General features: G+C 34.6%; 1 protein-coding gene across 8 annotated transcripts in view; it reads left to right on the forward strand.

The window, feature by feature from the left end:
* Nucleotides 1-16,638, forward strand: part of Zdhhc21 (zinc finger DHHC-type palmitoyltransferase 21) — a 57,918-nt gene that overhangs the window by 21,852 nt on the left and 19,428 nt on the right. For all 8 annotated transcript variants that reach the window (XM_033757741.1, XM_033757740.1, XM_010630962.3 and 5 more), the window contains one exon: nt 3,945-4,083. In XM_033757741.1, the coding sequence (XP_033613632.1) occupies nt 3,945-4,083 (139 nt within the window). The remainder of the gene's footprint in view (nt 1-3,944; nt 4,084-16,638) is intronic.

Consider the following 16,638-nt stretch of genomic DNA (forward strand, 5'->3'; position numbering starts at 1 on the left):
AAAAAAAAAAAAAAAAAAAAAAAACAGAACATTTAATAAGAATATTCTTTATTTGATCGTAGCTGTCTTGTCAATCCCCAAAGTCATTTTTCCACAGCCTTTTGTTGTTGCTGGCAAGGAAATGTTTGAGCTGAAAACTAATAATAATATGTACTCAATTATACAAAAAGCCTAAGGTGCGTGAATTAAATGAGGCATTATGTATGAACCACTTGGTACAGTATCTGACATGCAGGAAGTACTTAAGCAGTTGCTGTTACTTTTTATTGTAATAAGTCCTATGCATCCCATTGTTTATATTTCCCCTTTCTTGTTCATATAAAGAACACCACATTGCAAATACCCTGATAGCGCACTTCTACTCTTTAAACCTTTTTAAGTATTATGTATTGGATATAGGCATTAACATTTTGTGCATGTCATATGTGTATTAATTGTAATTAGCTATTTCTGTTGCACTGCCAAAGTTTTGGTCAATAGGGGGCTCTCTTGTAATATTTAATGAAAATCCTCAGTTGAAAAATAGAATTTTCGAAGACAAATGCTGTGAGAATTCTGTATTGTCTTTCATTTCAAACGCATCACAAAACAAGATATATTCATTTCTGTTTTTCTAGTATTGGATTTATAGAAATATTTAAAATGCATAGTGTAGCACTTTATAAATATATCTATATACATATGTTTATGTTTGTACATGCAGGCATGCACATATAAAGTTTGCTGCATAACAGTTTGATTTAGAACTGCATTTATCTAAGTTAACTGAAGAGTATAATTTACCATTGCCTAATAATGCTATTCAATTTACTGTTTCTCATGTTTCCATGACTTATATATTTATTTGGTATCAGGGATCAAACTTGGGTCCTTGTGCTTTTGAGGCAGAAGCCGGAACCACTGAGCTAAATCTCTGGTCTTCTATGACTTTTTTGTTTTGTTTTGTTTTGTTTTGGTTTTTTTTGGTACCAGGGATTGAACTCTGGTCCTTGCGCTTGCAAGGCAGACCACTGAACCACTGAGCTAAATCCCCGGCCCTTCTATGACTTATTTTGATGACATTGCTAATTAACAAACTTAAAGTTTGTTTGGAAATTAGGTTCGTAATATACACTAATTATTAGTATAGTTTGGAAATTAGGTTCATAGTACACACTAATTATTATAGTAGAAGGTAATTTCCTTCTATTAGGATTAAATTATATTAGAAAAAGTAAGAATAATTTAGAGAAAAAACCCTTTGTTACTGTATTAAAAATTTTAATAATTGTCTAAATTGGTCAACAAGATAGTACTTGACATACAGTGTTCAAAAGATGTGCCTTAAACTAAAACAGATTAATTCCCACGTAACTATAAATCTCCATGATGTTTGCAGTCATAATAATAATAGATTTTTAAAAGCTGTGTGAAACATGATTTCAGGTAAGTGGTGAGTACACTTTTAAACACTTTGTAGTAGTATTTCTGATTAAAAATATGGTAAATGTTCATGGCACAGTTGGATATTGGTGCTGTTTTGCAAAAGAATGCTGTAGTTTAAAGGTTTAAAAAAAATCAGCTAAGAAATGTAGAGACTAATGATGCTTACTTTTAAGAAATAAAGACAAGCTTGTTGGTGACCAACAAGCCACCTAAATTCTAACACTGGCATGATTTCTCTGTTTCTAGGGTAATCACTTCCTTAGCTTTAGTCAACTTTTGGAGTACTAGTAGCAGGAAGAGGGGAATTTAAAAAGACCAAAATATTGGAAACAAGGGTGAACAGGGGTCTATGTATGTAGCGTGGTTGAAAAATATGGTAAATATTTTAAGTTTTAAAAAATTATAACAGTGAGGGTCGGGGATTTAGCTCAGTGGTTCTACTGCCTGCCTTGCAAGTACATAGGCCCGGTTTAAAAAAAAAATTATAGTGAAAGACATTACTATTAATACTCTACAAAATACTATACTCCCCCCTGCCTCAAACACTGATCCCATCATTCTTGTCACTTTCTGAAGTCCTCTTTTGTGATCATCTTTAGTTTTCCTGGCTTGGCTGCATGTCCTGAATCCATTCAAAACATTTATATTTCATGGTCATTTGGGGAAGGACTAGAAGTCAGATGGTGCCAGATCTGGTAAACAGGTGGAGGAGGACATAAATCACAATGTTTTGGACAAAAACTGCCATAAACATTTTGATTTTATTTAGGATATTGAGGCAGCTATGAAAGGACAACTAATGACACTCACAAAGGGCGACTTCCAGAACTGCTTCAGAAAGTGGCAATCATGGAGGGATACGTAGTTCAAAGCAAGGTGGCAGTGTGTCTTTCAGTGCAAGAAATTAAAAACAAATTTTGTGTAAACATGCACCATATTTTTTTATTGCACCTACTAGAATTAGGAATTTTTGTGATTTAATTCCCTTGTAGAGGACTGTTGAAATATTCAGAGAGGGAAGGAAATGTATGGTACAAACTGGAAGCAGGGATAATATTTGATATTTTTCAGAAATTGCATTATTTTAACTGCCCAGCAGCTTTAGATTTGGAAGTCAGTTCTCAGACTGCCTCAAGGTTTTCTGTATTTTTAGCTTTGATCATATTTCTAAGGAGCTGAAATATTTAAAAAAGGACTCGTATTGATTGAGTACCTTAGTGCTTCTTAAAACTTTCTGGTTAAGGAGGCTGTGATCCCAACAATTTTCAAACTTCTTGGGCACAGGAAGGATGGGACAAGGATGTCATCTTTGAAGCAACAATTTGAAAAAGAGCATTTTTGAGGGCATTCTTAAGCTCACTTCACTTACAGTCCTGCTTGCAGATAACAAAAATACTATTTTTTTGTTTATAAATCATGTGCAATTAATTCTAAGATATTCTTCCAGAAGGTTTTCATTGCAATTCTATATTTTCTTTTCTTTTTTAGGTTTTGGTGTTTTCCTTTCTTTTTTTGAGTCAGGGTCTTGTTGTATAGTCCAGGCTGGTCTTAAACTCACTATATAACCCAGGCTGGCCTTTGAAATCATGGCATTCCTCCTGCTTCAGCTTCACAAGTGCTGGAATTACAGGTGTGCACCACCACACTTGGCTGTGTTTGATTTTAAAACAGAGATTAATGACACATCTTAAAAACAACAATTTAAGTTAGGATTAGAACATATTATATCATTTTATTCCCCAATGGGAATATAATACTATTTTGAAATGAAAACATTCATACAAGGTAATTTTGAAATAGAGTTTTCTGCTGGAATTTTAAACTAGATTTATCTGCTGAAATTTTACAATACATTGAAAACTTGAGCACAGTAAGTTTAGAAGAGTAAAATACTCCACCTAAATTGAAAATTCTGGGATTGTAATTGTCTTTTTTTATTAGATTTCACTGTTGTATTGGTAGAAGTGTAGCTGTGAGTGTTTGTAAGTAGTTGTGAATACATTTTTATTTTTAGCTAGCTTGCATAGGTTTTTTAAAAACATAAGAAAAATGGAATACTCAGCAAGTATTTCATTGTGGCCAAATTTAAGCTATTTTACTTTAAAGCATTCAAGTCGTTGCTCCACAGCTAGAATGCTGTGCTGGACAAGGGTTCTTTCTTCCTCCTGTCTTGGCCCCTTTCTCCTCTGGCTATACATCCTCTGGCTGGTGGCTTAGTCCTTTGTTTCCACTTCCATACCAGTGACATGGGAGACTACCTACCATCTGCTTTGCCTCAGTGGGTTGTTGCAAGAGAAAGGACGGTTGTAAGTGTGAACTTCCTTCATAGGGTAGAAAGTGTTTCACTAATGTGAGATAGTGTGTTTATATCTTTACACAGCTGGCTTTTAGGGCAGTGGCTGCAGCATAAAGTGTATGTGAAGTTATGAGCTTGTCTTTAGTTTTACTGATTGTGAAACGAGCATCTTATTAAAATTTAAAATATTGTTTCTTTCCTTTTTCTTTTTTTTCCCCTTCAGGATTAACAATTGTGTTGGTGAAGATAATCATTGGCTTTTTCTGCAGTTGTGTTTCTACACTGAACTTCTTACTTGCTACGCACTGATGTTTTCTTTCTGCCACTATTATTATTTTCTTCCACTAAAAAAGCATAATTTGGTAAGAAACATTTATATGCACTAATGTTAGATCAGATGTAACATACAGTTATCATTGTGGTTCCTTTAACTGCAGAAGATTGAAAACAAAAACAAAAATAAATCCCAAACTGATGAATTTTTAAATACGTTGGAATTGAGAAGGTACACGATAGTGTGACATTTCCTTTAAAAGAAATCCTTTAATATATTTGTGTTTAGTGGCTTTCTTTAGAAGACAACACAGTAGATCACATGTATGTGTCTTGCTTTAAAAAATGCTTGAAATAATGGAAAACAAAGGAAAAAGTTGAATTTATTTCTTTGCAGAATAAAAACAGACTTAGTTAATTTTTTTAAAGGTTGTCAAAGGAACAGTTAAGTTTTTGAGGAAAAGGACTCCTTCCACCCCTGTCTTTTAGGCACAACAATAAAATGGCTTTGCAGATTGTTTTACAGAGTTGTTTGTTCCGTGTGTGGCCGTGCTTTCCCTGCTCTGTGGAGGAAGTGTAGTAGATGTTGAGGCTTGCCCAGAATGGAGTTGTGGAGGTGGTGATGATAGCAGCAAATAGAATTTTGGATTCATGGACTGTGTCAGCACTGAGCTGTGGACATCTCGTCTTAATTCCTTTTTGAATGGTCACAGTACTCGCAGGCAGAAACACAGACTAATAGAGGTTAAAAAGGTACTGAAGGCACAAATCTCGGAAGTGACTATTTAACTGGTTTTAGTTTTAGAGCTAGGTTTGGTCTTGTATGTTTTTTGATTGTGACTCTTTCCATTTTATTTGGACTTGAATTGGGGTTGTAAAGATGCAGTGTGTATGTGTGACTGAGAGGAGGATGAGAGCAGAGCATGGGAATGTAAGAGAGGACGCAAGGCAGGGTGGGGGTAAAACCTCTGATGCAGAAGGGGGGATTTTCTTTCCGATGTATATGTTTAAATCTTTCATTTAAAGAAATTATGTGGTGAAAGAAATGGTGAGATTACTGTTGAATTAAGGAATAAGGGAGAGAGTGAGACAGAGTCTTAAATTCTGTGTGCTGCCATGGTTTTAGTGTACACGATCATTTCAAACACTTGAAAGAACAGTTGCTATTGCTGTTTGGGTGTATATTTTAATGGGTCCTTGTGATTATGCTGATTAAATACAGGTTGAGCAATTAAAATTAGATATAATAACTGAAGAAAGATCAAAACAATTTTTAGTGTAAGTGCTTGACATTCACACTGAGAACATAGTGAGTGCATGCTCATACTATATATTCGTGAGTATTTCACTTATAGATGAATTTGTGGCAAATTGGTATTATAGTTAGAACATGTAAAAGAGTCTTTTGAGTAAACTTCCATGTAATTAAACCTCATAAGAAAAGGGATTAAGGTCATACTTCTTTTAAAAGTGAGAGAAAAGGAAACTCAGTGGTGTCCCTGAAAAGCTAAAAGATCTGCAAGAGGAAATGCATTGTGGTATAGTGCAGAGATTGGCAAACTGCAGACCTTGGATTAAATTTAGCCTTCTGCTTACTTACATGCTTTTATTCATAAAGTTTTACTGGAGAATGGCTGCTTTGATTTGTTTGCATTTTGTCTGTGACTGCTTTTGTGCTGCAGCAGAGTTGAGTAGTTGTGATAGACTGGCCGGCAGTACTTCAATATCAGCTCTGTCTCTTAAGTTTGACAGCTGCTGGTAGTGGGTTTTGGTGTTGTAAACGGTAAACGGATGCACCCATGATCAGAACCTGGCTTTTCTTACTACGTGCATAACCTTTGGCGGATGTTTAACCTCTGTGATTGTAATTTGTTCTTCTGAGATATATGAATAATAATTAAATAAGAATATTTGTAAAGTACCTGGTATATCATAGATGTTCAATTTATGTTATATTTTAGTAAAAGTCAAAAAGAAGAGGTTTTTATTTTGCCTATTTTTTATGAAATTTTACGGACTGTTTTGTACTATTACTGGGAGAATGTCAGATCAAGAAAATTCCAGTAATCAAACAAAAATGTAGTAAGAAGAAAATCATTTGAGAGAAAGAGCCCTGTTTTTGTTTTTTTTTTTGCCAAATATTATAGATATTTTTCAATATATTTACCTATGCGTATATATGTATATATCTATATTTTTTCATATGCAAACTAAATGTTACTAACAGCATAATAAATGTTTCTTGATTAAAAATATGAGGAAGAAAATATGTGAAAAATGAGTATAGGTTGGGTTTTGAAAATACCAGATTTTCCTTAGAGCAATTAATTATCAAAGCAATATAGTGGGATTTTTTGGTTTTTGTTTTTTTGGTATGGGGGAACGAACTTGGGACCTTGTGCTTGCAAGGCAGGCGTGGTGCCACTACATCCCTGGCCCAATATAGGTTTTTTTTAATAGTCATCTTGTATTAGTCAACAGTACTGTTCTACCAAGTGAAAATCAGATAATTAGATCACATTGGTCATAATAAAGCTATTTGGATAATAAGCAGAAAATTATCACTTTCTCTAGTGGCGCTGAATAGGTGCTGTTCTCTAAGCCTAAGTTTTACAGTGTCCTTGTTGAATTATGTGGAATGGTTTTATAATTTATCATCAGTGTTAGAGGTACTATCAGAGTTCATGCTATGACCCTTCCAAGATCATTTTGTTCATTGTCCCAAGATCATCACTGAGGAGTCAATTATTGTTTAAAAATTTTTAAAGTATTTATTTATTTGGTACTGGTATTGATCCCATGACCCTGACACTGAGCTGTATCCCTTTTTATTACATTTAATTTGAGACAGGATCTTAAGTTGCCCAGCCTGGGCTTCAACTTCTGTTGCTCCTACCTTAGCCTCCCAGAGTGCTGGGATTACAGGTGTGTGTACCACTATGCCCAGCTTTGGTTGTTTTCTTAAAATAATTTTATTTCAAAAGTGCTGTTTTTCTTCCTGGATCAGTATTTTTAACTTTGGCTGTTTTTCTTCTTAAATCAGTATCTTATTTCCTTTTTAATTTTTATTTAAGTTTGTTAGAAACTAATTTTTTGGTACATTTTAGGTATATATAATGGATCATCTTCATCATAGCATATTTGTACCTGTACATGATACTTCTTGATTCTTTTTTCCCCCCAATCCCTTCCCCTCCTTCAACTCCTCTTCCCCTCTTTATTTGTAAAGTTTTCATTTCCATGGAATTAATGTTTTAAAATCTTTCTTATGATATATTCTTTGACAAAATTGATTCACATAAAGTGGAGCTTTACCATAGTGTGGTCCAATAGAAGTTTTATTAGACAAATTTAATGCATAAAAATACAATGTTTATTGTCACTGTTTCTAAATTCTAGAACCGGAATTATAACCATACTTGGAGAAAATATTTTATAATTTTTATAATGCAAAATATTCCAAGATCTGAAGCAAAATGAATGTTAGTCACTTACTGTACATTGAAATGAATTTTCATCATTCCATTGATTTAGATGTTGAAAGTTTGAAGCTCTATCATTAGGCAGACACAAACAGATTTATTATATCTTCTCGATAGATTGACTTTTGTATCATGACAAAATATACCTCTTGATCTACAGTAATAATTCTTATCTGAACAATTTTTTATGTTATTAGTTATATCAACTTTCTAAGGGTTAGTGCTTTCGTGGTAGGTCTTTATCCTTTAACTATCAACCTTATATTCTTATAGACAGCAGATATTTCAATTTTAAGGAAACTCTTCTAATAAGCCTCTTTTGCGGGTATAGTACTGGGGATTGAACCCAGTGCCTTATACTACGTTACATCCTCAGTACTTTTTGTTTTGAGACAGGGTCTTGTTAGGTAGCTAAGCAGTCTATACTGGGCTTGAACAAACCTCTTACCTCAGCCTCCCAGAGTGCTGGGTTTACAGGAGTGCACCACCATGCCTGGCTAATTTTTTTTCATTAAGTTTATTAAGTTTATTTTTATTAAGTTTATTATTTCATTAAGGTACTTTTTAGGTATACAATTCTGTTACAATCATCACTGGGAGTTTGTACCTTTACATGATGTATCTTGGTTCTTATATTTTCCCCATTCCCCTGCCCTCCCTTCATCCCCTCTACCCTTCCCTATTACAAAGACTTTGTTTCCATTTTTTCCTTTTCTCATATTTTTTCTTTTCCTTTCTTTCCTTTCCCTTACCCTTCCCACTCCGCCTACTGCTTTAGACCTTTTCTTCCTATTTCACATTATCAATTATACCATTTGAACCTTATTTACACTTTTAGTTTTTCACACGAGAGAAACTATTCGGTATTTACACATATGTGTCCTGTTTATTTCACTTAAGAGTAAGGCTCATTATTTTTTAATGAAAATATTTAGTACATGTAAATAAAAAGTTATTGTAACTGGTATTGTTTCTGTCATTTTCCTGTTTTCCATTTGACTTATTTATCCTTTATCCCCATTTTTATCCTTTTCTTTCCTGTCATGGAATCTTCAATTTTAAAAAAATCCAATATATCTCTTCTGATGAATTTTTTATTATACTCTTTTTTTTTTTTTACACAGGTAATTTTTTTTTCTCAGAAAGGAAACCATTCTTCCTTAATTTTTTTTTGAAGCCTAATATAAGTAAGGTGGTAACCATTGCTTACATGTGAATGCAGTGGCCATAGAACATCCTCTACCATTATCATATTTCATATATGATACTTGAAGAATGAAACTACATAATAAGACTTTATTGTTGTTGTTTATATGCTACAGTGTGATGTCACATTGGTGCTTTTCCTAGTCTTTTATTGAACATTTTAATCAGTTATTTTTAATGTGTGTCTAATACATATAATTTTGAGATCTCCTTCTGTTGACTTCTTTTTTTAGTTTCTAGATGTTTGATCCTGTTCTGATATGCCTGTTAAATTTTCATTGCCTACTGTGTGTTTTGTATGGCAAAGTATAGATGATCTGATTGATGTTTTCTAACTCTAGATACGATTTACTCTTACATTTATTTTTTGTATAGTATATGTCTTGGTTACTTTTCTAATTGCTGAGACAAAATACCCAACACCCCAAATTAAAGGAAGGAAGGTTTATTTTGGTCCACAGTTTATAGAGGTTTCAGTTCATAGTTGGCTGGCTCCACGGCAGGGTGGCGTGGCAGGGGAGAGACAATTTATGGCAGGCAGCAGGCAGTGAAGTAGTGAGGTAGCAAGTGATGAAAGCAGGCCACTTTGTTTCTTATATTCTATCCAGGCTGCACACCCAGGGTGGGCCTTCCCATTATCCATACCCAGAACTATGCCAAACCAGCCAGCACACTAATTCAGTGATTACACACCCCTAATCCGAGCATCACACACTCTAGATTCAGCCACCTCTGAAAAGTTCCATTTATGACTGCATAAGGCTTTGGGGGGACATCTGGACACAGCCATACAGAATATAAGAGAGAGCTCATCTTGGTCTAGTCAAGGGTTTGAAAACATGTTTTTCGAATGCTAAATAATAGGATATTGGTCTTTGTAGAGCAATTCTTTGGAAGATGACATCATACTTATTGATACTTTGTAGGGATTTATGATTGCTGAATTTTTGTGAAGGACTAGTTTCAGTTTGCCTTTATGCCCATGGTGTATCCTTTTGAGGTCTTAGTTGAAAATCTGAAATGGTTTTTGTGGATTGTGTCCTCTAGTTGTTTACTGAGCCCAAGTTAAAAGTCAGTGTAGGATGTAGGGCTCACCTTAATGCATTTCTACTTTCCTTGGGATCTTAGCCTTTTAAGTTCTGACTAGTTTGGCTACTTTCCAGTAACTTGCAACAGCAGTATATTAATTAATTGGATTGTATCTGGCTTTCTATAGTGTTCTTGGTGGGAGAGATTCACACAAACGATTCCCTCATAGGTGTCAATAGCAATAATGTTTTGTTAAAAAAATGTCTTCTCTCAGGTGATCCTAATCATTGCTGCCTAATTGCACAGCTCTAGGAGGCAACACTCATGTCATAATCTGTGTAAATGGTGTCCTGTGGAGTTTTGCAGTGAAAACTTCTGTGGCTGTAGGTCTGAAGGAGTGAACGGAGTTTAGGTTATGATAGATGGAACTAGACTTGTGGCAGACTTTATAAATAGAGCTTAGCCAAATGGAAAGATGAAGGAAATCATTGCTGGACAAGAAAACATCCAAAGGCTTTAGACAGAAATTCATTAATCTATTTTAAGGCTATATCTGTTACAAAATACTGTGTAGCAAATATTTCTAAGGCTAAACAATAGGCCATTATCTTACTGTAGTAGCTCTTTTGAAGGTGACTATTTTATAAAGGTAGAAAAATACCATTAATTTTAGTACAAAAGTCACAGTTACTACCATTTATATTTAAAATATGTTACAGAGGAATATTCTTCAAATAACTCTATACTCTCAGTGTTTGTTTTATAAATTATTCTTTGTGTCCTTTTTTCACTAAAACAAAAAAACTATATTCCACTCTTGATTATGTCTGTAAAGCTGGACAGATCCTGTCCGAAAACTCATTCATTCCACCGTATTATTCTTTCATTTGGGTTGTGGAATAAAGATCCCTAAAAGTTCCTGAGTAACTTTGGGGAGTGTAATGATGGTTATTGTGCACCTTGTGGGAGTTATGATGCAGTTGAGTGTGCCGTGGACCTGGACCCTCTGCTCTGTTCAGAATGAAGTGAACTCTAGCCTTCATTTTTTTCTAGTACCCTTTTGGGTAGATAGGTGGCAGCATGGTATCTTTTTCTAGCTCATCTTTAATTTACAAAGCTGAGTGCTTATCTTTTCAGAAACTTATTTATCTGTTTGTTTAATGCAAAAATGTCTGTTCATTATACAAAAGAAAAAGCAGGCTGCTCTTTTACTATTGCAGTGTTTTCAGAACTGAGACATTATGGTTAAACTCATAGGAAAGAGTTTCTGTTTCAGGAGAACTCTTTGTGAGCCGGATTGCTTGAAATGTTTTGCAGTTGCTCCTTTCCTCCTTCCTTTTTTACAGTACGAGTGCTTTTTAGATCAGTCTCCTTCCCTCCTCCCCCTCCCTCACCTGCTGCTTCTCCCACTTCCGCTTCTTTTCCTTCTTGCCTGTCTGCCTGCCTCTAGGGATCTGCTAGGCTGACACTTTGTCACTATCCCCCCCCAACCTTTAGTTTTCTTGTTAACCTTTATTTTAAAATATCTATCATGGATGTGTAAGGATTTGCATATTTTTACTTGGTGAAGTTTTGTAAATATATCCTTTGTTGTGGGAAGGAAGGAGTAAGGAATAGGAGGTCAGGGATTTATAGGTCATCATGAGTTGGTACCCAAATTTAGGATTTATTTTTTTAAGATGTAAATATTGACTTATATTCTAGGCCTTATATCAAGGAAAGCCTTTGAACCAGGAAAGAATTATTATCATACTGCCTTGTTAGAAAATGGGAGTATTTTAAAATGCTAGAATTTTCAATTAGTGTAAGGAGCATGTAAAGAGAATATGGAAAAGTTGCAGAAATTTGAGTAATAGATTTCTTTCTAAATAAATGGGCATAAATTAAACATTTCTGATAGAGTCAGAAAACCAATGAGGTTATAAGCTTTGGGGAAGTTTTTCAAATGTTAGGCATTAATGTTATTTGACATTTATTTTTATTATCATGCCAGTATAGTTGTGGGATTTTTATAGAACTCTTCTTGAAACTAATGCCTTAAATAGTTATTGGGATGAAAATTATTGTAAATATTTAAAAACCTGTAGTTTGGAGAATGATTTGGCATTTTAATTGAATAAAATGGATAAATATTGAACAAAATGAACTTTGATCTTTGACCAAGCTTTTTATTTTTCTGTTTCACATACTTAGGTTGTTCACAAGGAATTTTTTAGGCTTTCGGTATATTATTTGAATTATAATAATTATTATATGTTTATTGTTTAGCAAAACAAATATAAGAAATTGAAGCTTTTAATTTAAATATGAAAGAGGGTAACTATAAAGAGTATACTTTTAAAAAGTTATGTGTTGACTCATGAATATTTTATTAGTCATATTTCATAATTTTTGGTTTATATACTATTATTCTGGATTTACATATTATTTGGATCAGTGGAAAACATCTTTTTAAAAATATCCCCAAGAGAGCAGATAGTATGGTTTTCATTTTGCAGGTCAGTCAGGTCATGAGATTAAGAAAGATACAATAGCTTGTCCATCCTTAGCATAACTTCTTGGTAAAGATCTGACTCAGGCTGATTTCTGTTTGCTCCTAGGTATGGAATTGTGGTATAGAATTAAGCTGCAAATACTTGTATTTTTCCCTGAGGAAAAGTTTTCAGCAACATTATTGTAGCACTTAAAAATTTTAAGTGCAGATTTAAAAATGCTAACGCATCACAGATTCTTCTCTTGAAAGAGTATTGATTGAACCTCCTGATTGGTAGAGTCATACATTGATGCTTTCATTTCATTTTTTATTAAAGTAGTCCAGTTTTGGTATTTCATCCAGTATACAGACTGCCCAATAACCCTATGAAGGCATTATATATAGTAGGTTAAAATATTTTAAAAATGTATTTCTTTGGCAATCAGATATGGTGTTCATTAATTACTATTTCTCTGTGGTACAAGGATTTTTTTATTTGTAGCTGTTAGTGTCCAAGGTTATGCAACTAATAATTCTTAGCATATCACTTTAGTTCTAAAGCTATATATTTTTAATTATTTTTAGATGAAGCAGAGTCAGATAATTTTTAATTCCTGTATATTTTTATGTGAGGGACAAAAATAAACATATTAAACTGCATTTAAGGCTGTGAGAACAGAGGGTGACAGAAGGGGAAGAGTGGAGAGAGATTTCAATAATGGACATGCTGCCAGTATTCAGAAGAGAAAAATAAATAATGTTTAGTAGCCCAGCCAACTCTTCTGCTAGGAAGATATGTTATTATTATTCCAATTGGCTGATGTCTAATAGCGTTGCTAGGGATTTGATGTCAAATAGAAATGTGCTGCTGAATTATTCTCCTAGGCTTTTGGCTAACAAAGAATAGAAATAGCCAGAAGATTGGGTTGTAGATAGCTTTGAATATTGATAAATCTCTATAATTTAATGTTTTTGTATAATCAGTCATAAAGTAGCCTGAGTATTTCATCTGTTTATTACTATTAAAGTATTTTAGGCTTTAGTAATTTTGTTTTTTATCTGTAAGGCCATTTATTTATTGTATTATTTGTTTTATCTAAAAGATCATTTATTGTGGTTACTAATAAGTGGATAAAACTGCCAAAATATATATTTAGCATATGAAGTTTTTAACAAGAGTAGCTAAGAATAGTATTTTTAATACTAGTATGAAAGTATAAAAGGGTCAGACATACAGTTTATGTTTATAGAAAAATTTTGAAACTCTAACAACTGTCATTTACCTTGTGCTTTAAGGACAGGTGGAATGTGAAGACCTTATGAATGTATAATCTTGCCTTACCATGTAATACCTGACTGGCTGATGGGTGGCCTCATTAAGCATTCAGCATATTAGTAAGCAAGTGTAATAGCTCTTAGCTTAAAAGATTTATCTGCTTTTACTTCTCTGTCAGACTGTTTTAGTCTCTGAGTTTAAATGGTTAAAACCTGACAGCAGTTTTTACTGTGAGTCTTCTTTTACTTTCATCAAACACTGTAGCTCTGCATTAAACAGTAATTTACCAAAAAAATGTAATCGTGCCTTCTATTGAATTACTTCAACTTCTAGCGATTTTATTGCTAAAATGTGGCAAGGCAGGCAAAATCATTTTTCTGAAATATTTACCCTCAGCTTGGCAGTCAGGTGCCAGGGAAATTTGCTCTGTACGACAGTTGCATACACAACTATACCAAAAGGTGATGTTTAATTCTGACTATGCAATGATGGTCACTAGAGAAGTAGGAAGTGATTTTTTTTCTCCTGTAGATATTAATTGCCATCAGGATTTAGTAAGACTGGAAAAGTCCATTTAGACCCAAGGCTAGGTGTGTGGAGACCATAGGACAGAATAAATTTCTACTTCAGTGTCTTATTTTGGTATTAATAAGCTCGACAATGTAATAAAATTTTAGGGTTAAATTAAAAAACATTTTAATGTGAGAGTAACTGTCACTTGAACGTGCCCTCAGGATGTAAGGTTATTTAGTCATTTTGAAGACTCCTATCTGTATACATTAGATGTCTCAGATGTAATCTAATTTCTCTTCTTGCAAACTAGAGAAAAACCAAGTCCCTCAACACTAGTTCTCAGTGAGGATGAGGGAAGCGTTGACCAAGAGACATTTGGTGGTGATCAAGGTACACTGTGGGTATTGCAGCCAGGGGTGTCACAGCATGTAGTGGGAAGAGGCCCGGGTGCTTCTCAGGTTCCTCCAGGGTATAGGACACCTCCTCACAGCAGAATTAATGCAGTCAGACTGTCCACAGTGCTGAGATTGAGAGCACCTCCATAGGAGAACAGTCACACGAAATTGACAGAAAAACTAAAATTAAATTTGTATTTGTAAAACATATTAGTTATTGTAAAAAATTGTGGAGATCATTAATTTAGTTATTCAGCAAATATTTACTGAGTGTTTACTATGTTCACTGGTCCCTGACTTAGGTTCTGAAGGTGCAACAATGAACAAAATTAAATTCCTGGATTTAAGGAGCTTACATTCAAATTTGAGGAGACAGGCAGTAAGCAAACACATAGTAGTCAAGATAAATATTATGAAGTGTATAAGGCAGAGTACAGGGATGGAGAGACATAATTTATTGTGTACCCAGGAAGGGGCTTTCTCATACTTAACATTGAGCAAATACCTGGAACTTAAGCAAGTCACTATTTCCAGGACCAAGATATTGCAGGGAGAACAGAAAACTAAGGACAAGACCCTGATGTAGGAGTTGGCTTGGCGTCTTCAAGGGACCAGTATGTCTTGAGTGGAGAGTTGGAGAGAGAATAATAGATGAATTGAGAGCAGTGACTTGGAGTGGAGATTTTGTTTTGTGAAAATGTGTAGTTCTTGGGTCTTTGGGAGTTACTGAGGGTTTTATGTAGATGTACAGGATCATTTGCATTTTAGAAAGAGAATTCTGATTACTGTGAAGAATAAACTGAGGCACCAGGAAGACAACAGAGAGATCATTTACTGGACATTAAAATATATTCCATGAGCATTCCAGTGTTAAATGTTAAGTCCTCTGTTTGACGAGCTAACACGCTTTTACGATGATTTGCATGTGGGGCATGAAACAAAGGTAAAGTCAAGGATGATTTTAAAATTTCAAAATTTGGCCAACTGAAAGCTTGCAGATACCATTTGCTAAAATGAAGTGTAAGGGAAGAGGAGGTTTGGAATGAAGTTGCAGATTTTGGTTTCACATATGTTTACCCATTTAAGTGCCTATTTGACATCCAAGAAGAGGTAGCAAGCCGTGAGACATGTAATCTAGATCCCAGTCAGGTGGTCTGAGCTAGATAGATGAATTTAGGGCTTTCTGCATAAAAATGGTTTTAAAGCAATGATGCTTTATTGGAGATTTTTAGAGAGTATGTATACATAAAGAGAATAGAGGTCTGGAGACTAAGCCCACTCTTAGATTTTAAAAGTCAGAAAGATAAGGAAGAGCAAAGAGTTGACTGAGGAGTAGCCAGTGAAACAGGACGGTGAGTGGGGGAAGGATCAGGAATATGGAGAGATTATAATTGGACCAGGGAATATAAAACAGGAATTGAATCGATGTGTTGGTGGAAGCCAGTGGTGGACAATGAAATGATGGTTGGATTAACAAATTGGAGATCACATTCCAGAAATTCATAGACCAGGTATTGGAAGAATTATTTTCCAGATCATGAGTAGCCTCATCTGACTCTTGGATTATTTTCATTTAAAGTGCATAAAGATGATGCCCCAGTTACTCCCTAGTTTTTAATAACATCTTTGAAATGTTAAATGATGTAATTCCTAAAGATGACTGTATAGGAGTATGGGGCTATTATTTCATGTAAGTGGCCCTCTCTTCTACTGGTTTGCATGAAAGTACATCTATATCTCTGTACATTGTTACCTATGGTTTCTTTTTCTGTGTTTATCTCTGCTATTTCTGTGTGCAACAGTCTTTGTAAGTTAAGTAATGCACACTGTCTGTTCATATGTTGGGAGAAGACAATGCTTTTTTGTGTAGCCATGAGCTAGAACCCATTCTAGGATCCAGGGACTCAGGATTGAACAAGGTAGGCAGAAATCCTCATGTTCAAGAGATATACTGGCCAGGCGTGGTGGCGCATGCCTGTAATCCCAGCACTCAGGTGGCTGAGGCAGGAGGACCGCTGTGAGTTCAAGACCAGCCTGGGCTGCATAGTGAGTTCCAGGTCAGTCTCAACTACATAGTGAGACCCTGTCTCAAACCTTCCCTCTGCAAAAAAAGAGATACTTACTGCTAAGACAGACAGTAAATAATCTTACATCAGATGGAGATAACTGCCATGCAAAAAGTAAAATAGGACAGTGCTGTGATTTCTGCTTTAGTCAGGGAAACAGTCTTTGCTTTTTTCTTTTCTTTTCTTTTTTTTTTTTTTTTTTTT

This window comes from Fukomys damarensis, unplaced genomic scaffold (assembly GCF_012274545.1).
Source record: "Fukomys damarensis isolate Sample0158 unplaced genomic scaffold, DMR_v1.0_HiC HiC_scaffold_31, whole genome shotgun sequence".
Lineage (NCBI taxonomy): Eukaryota > Metazoa > Chordata > Mammalia > Rodentia > Bathyergidae > Fukomys > Fukomys damarensis.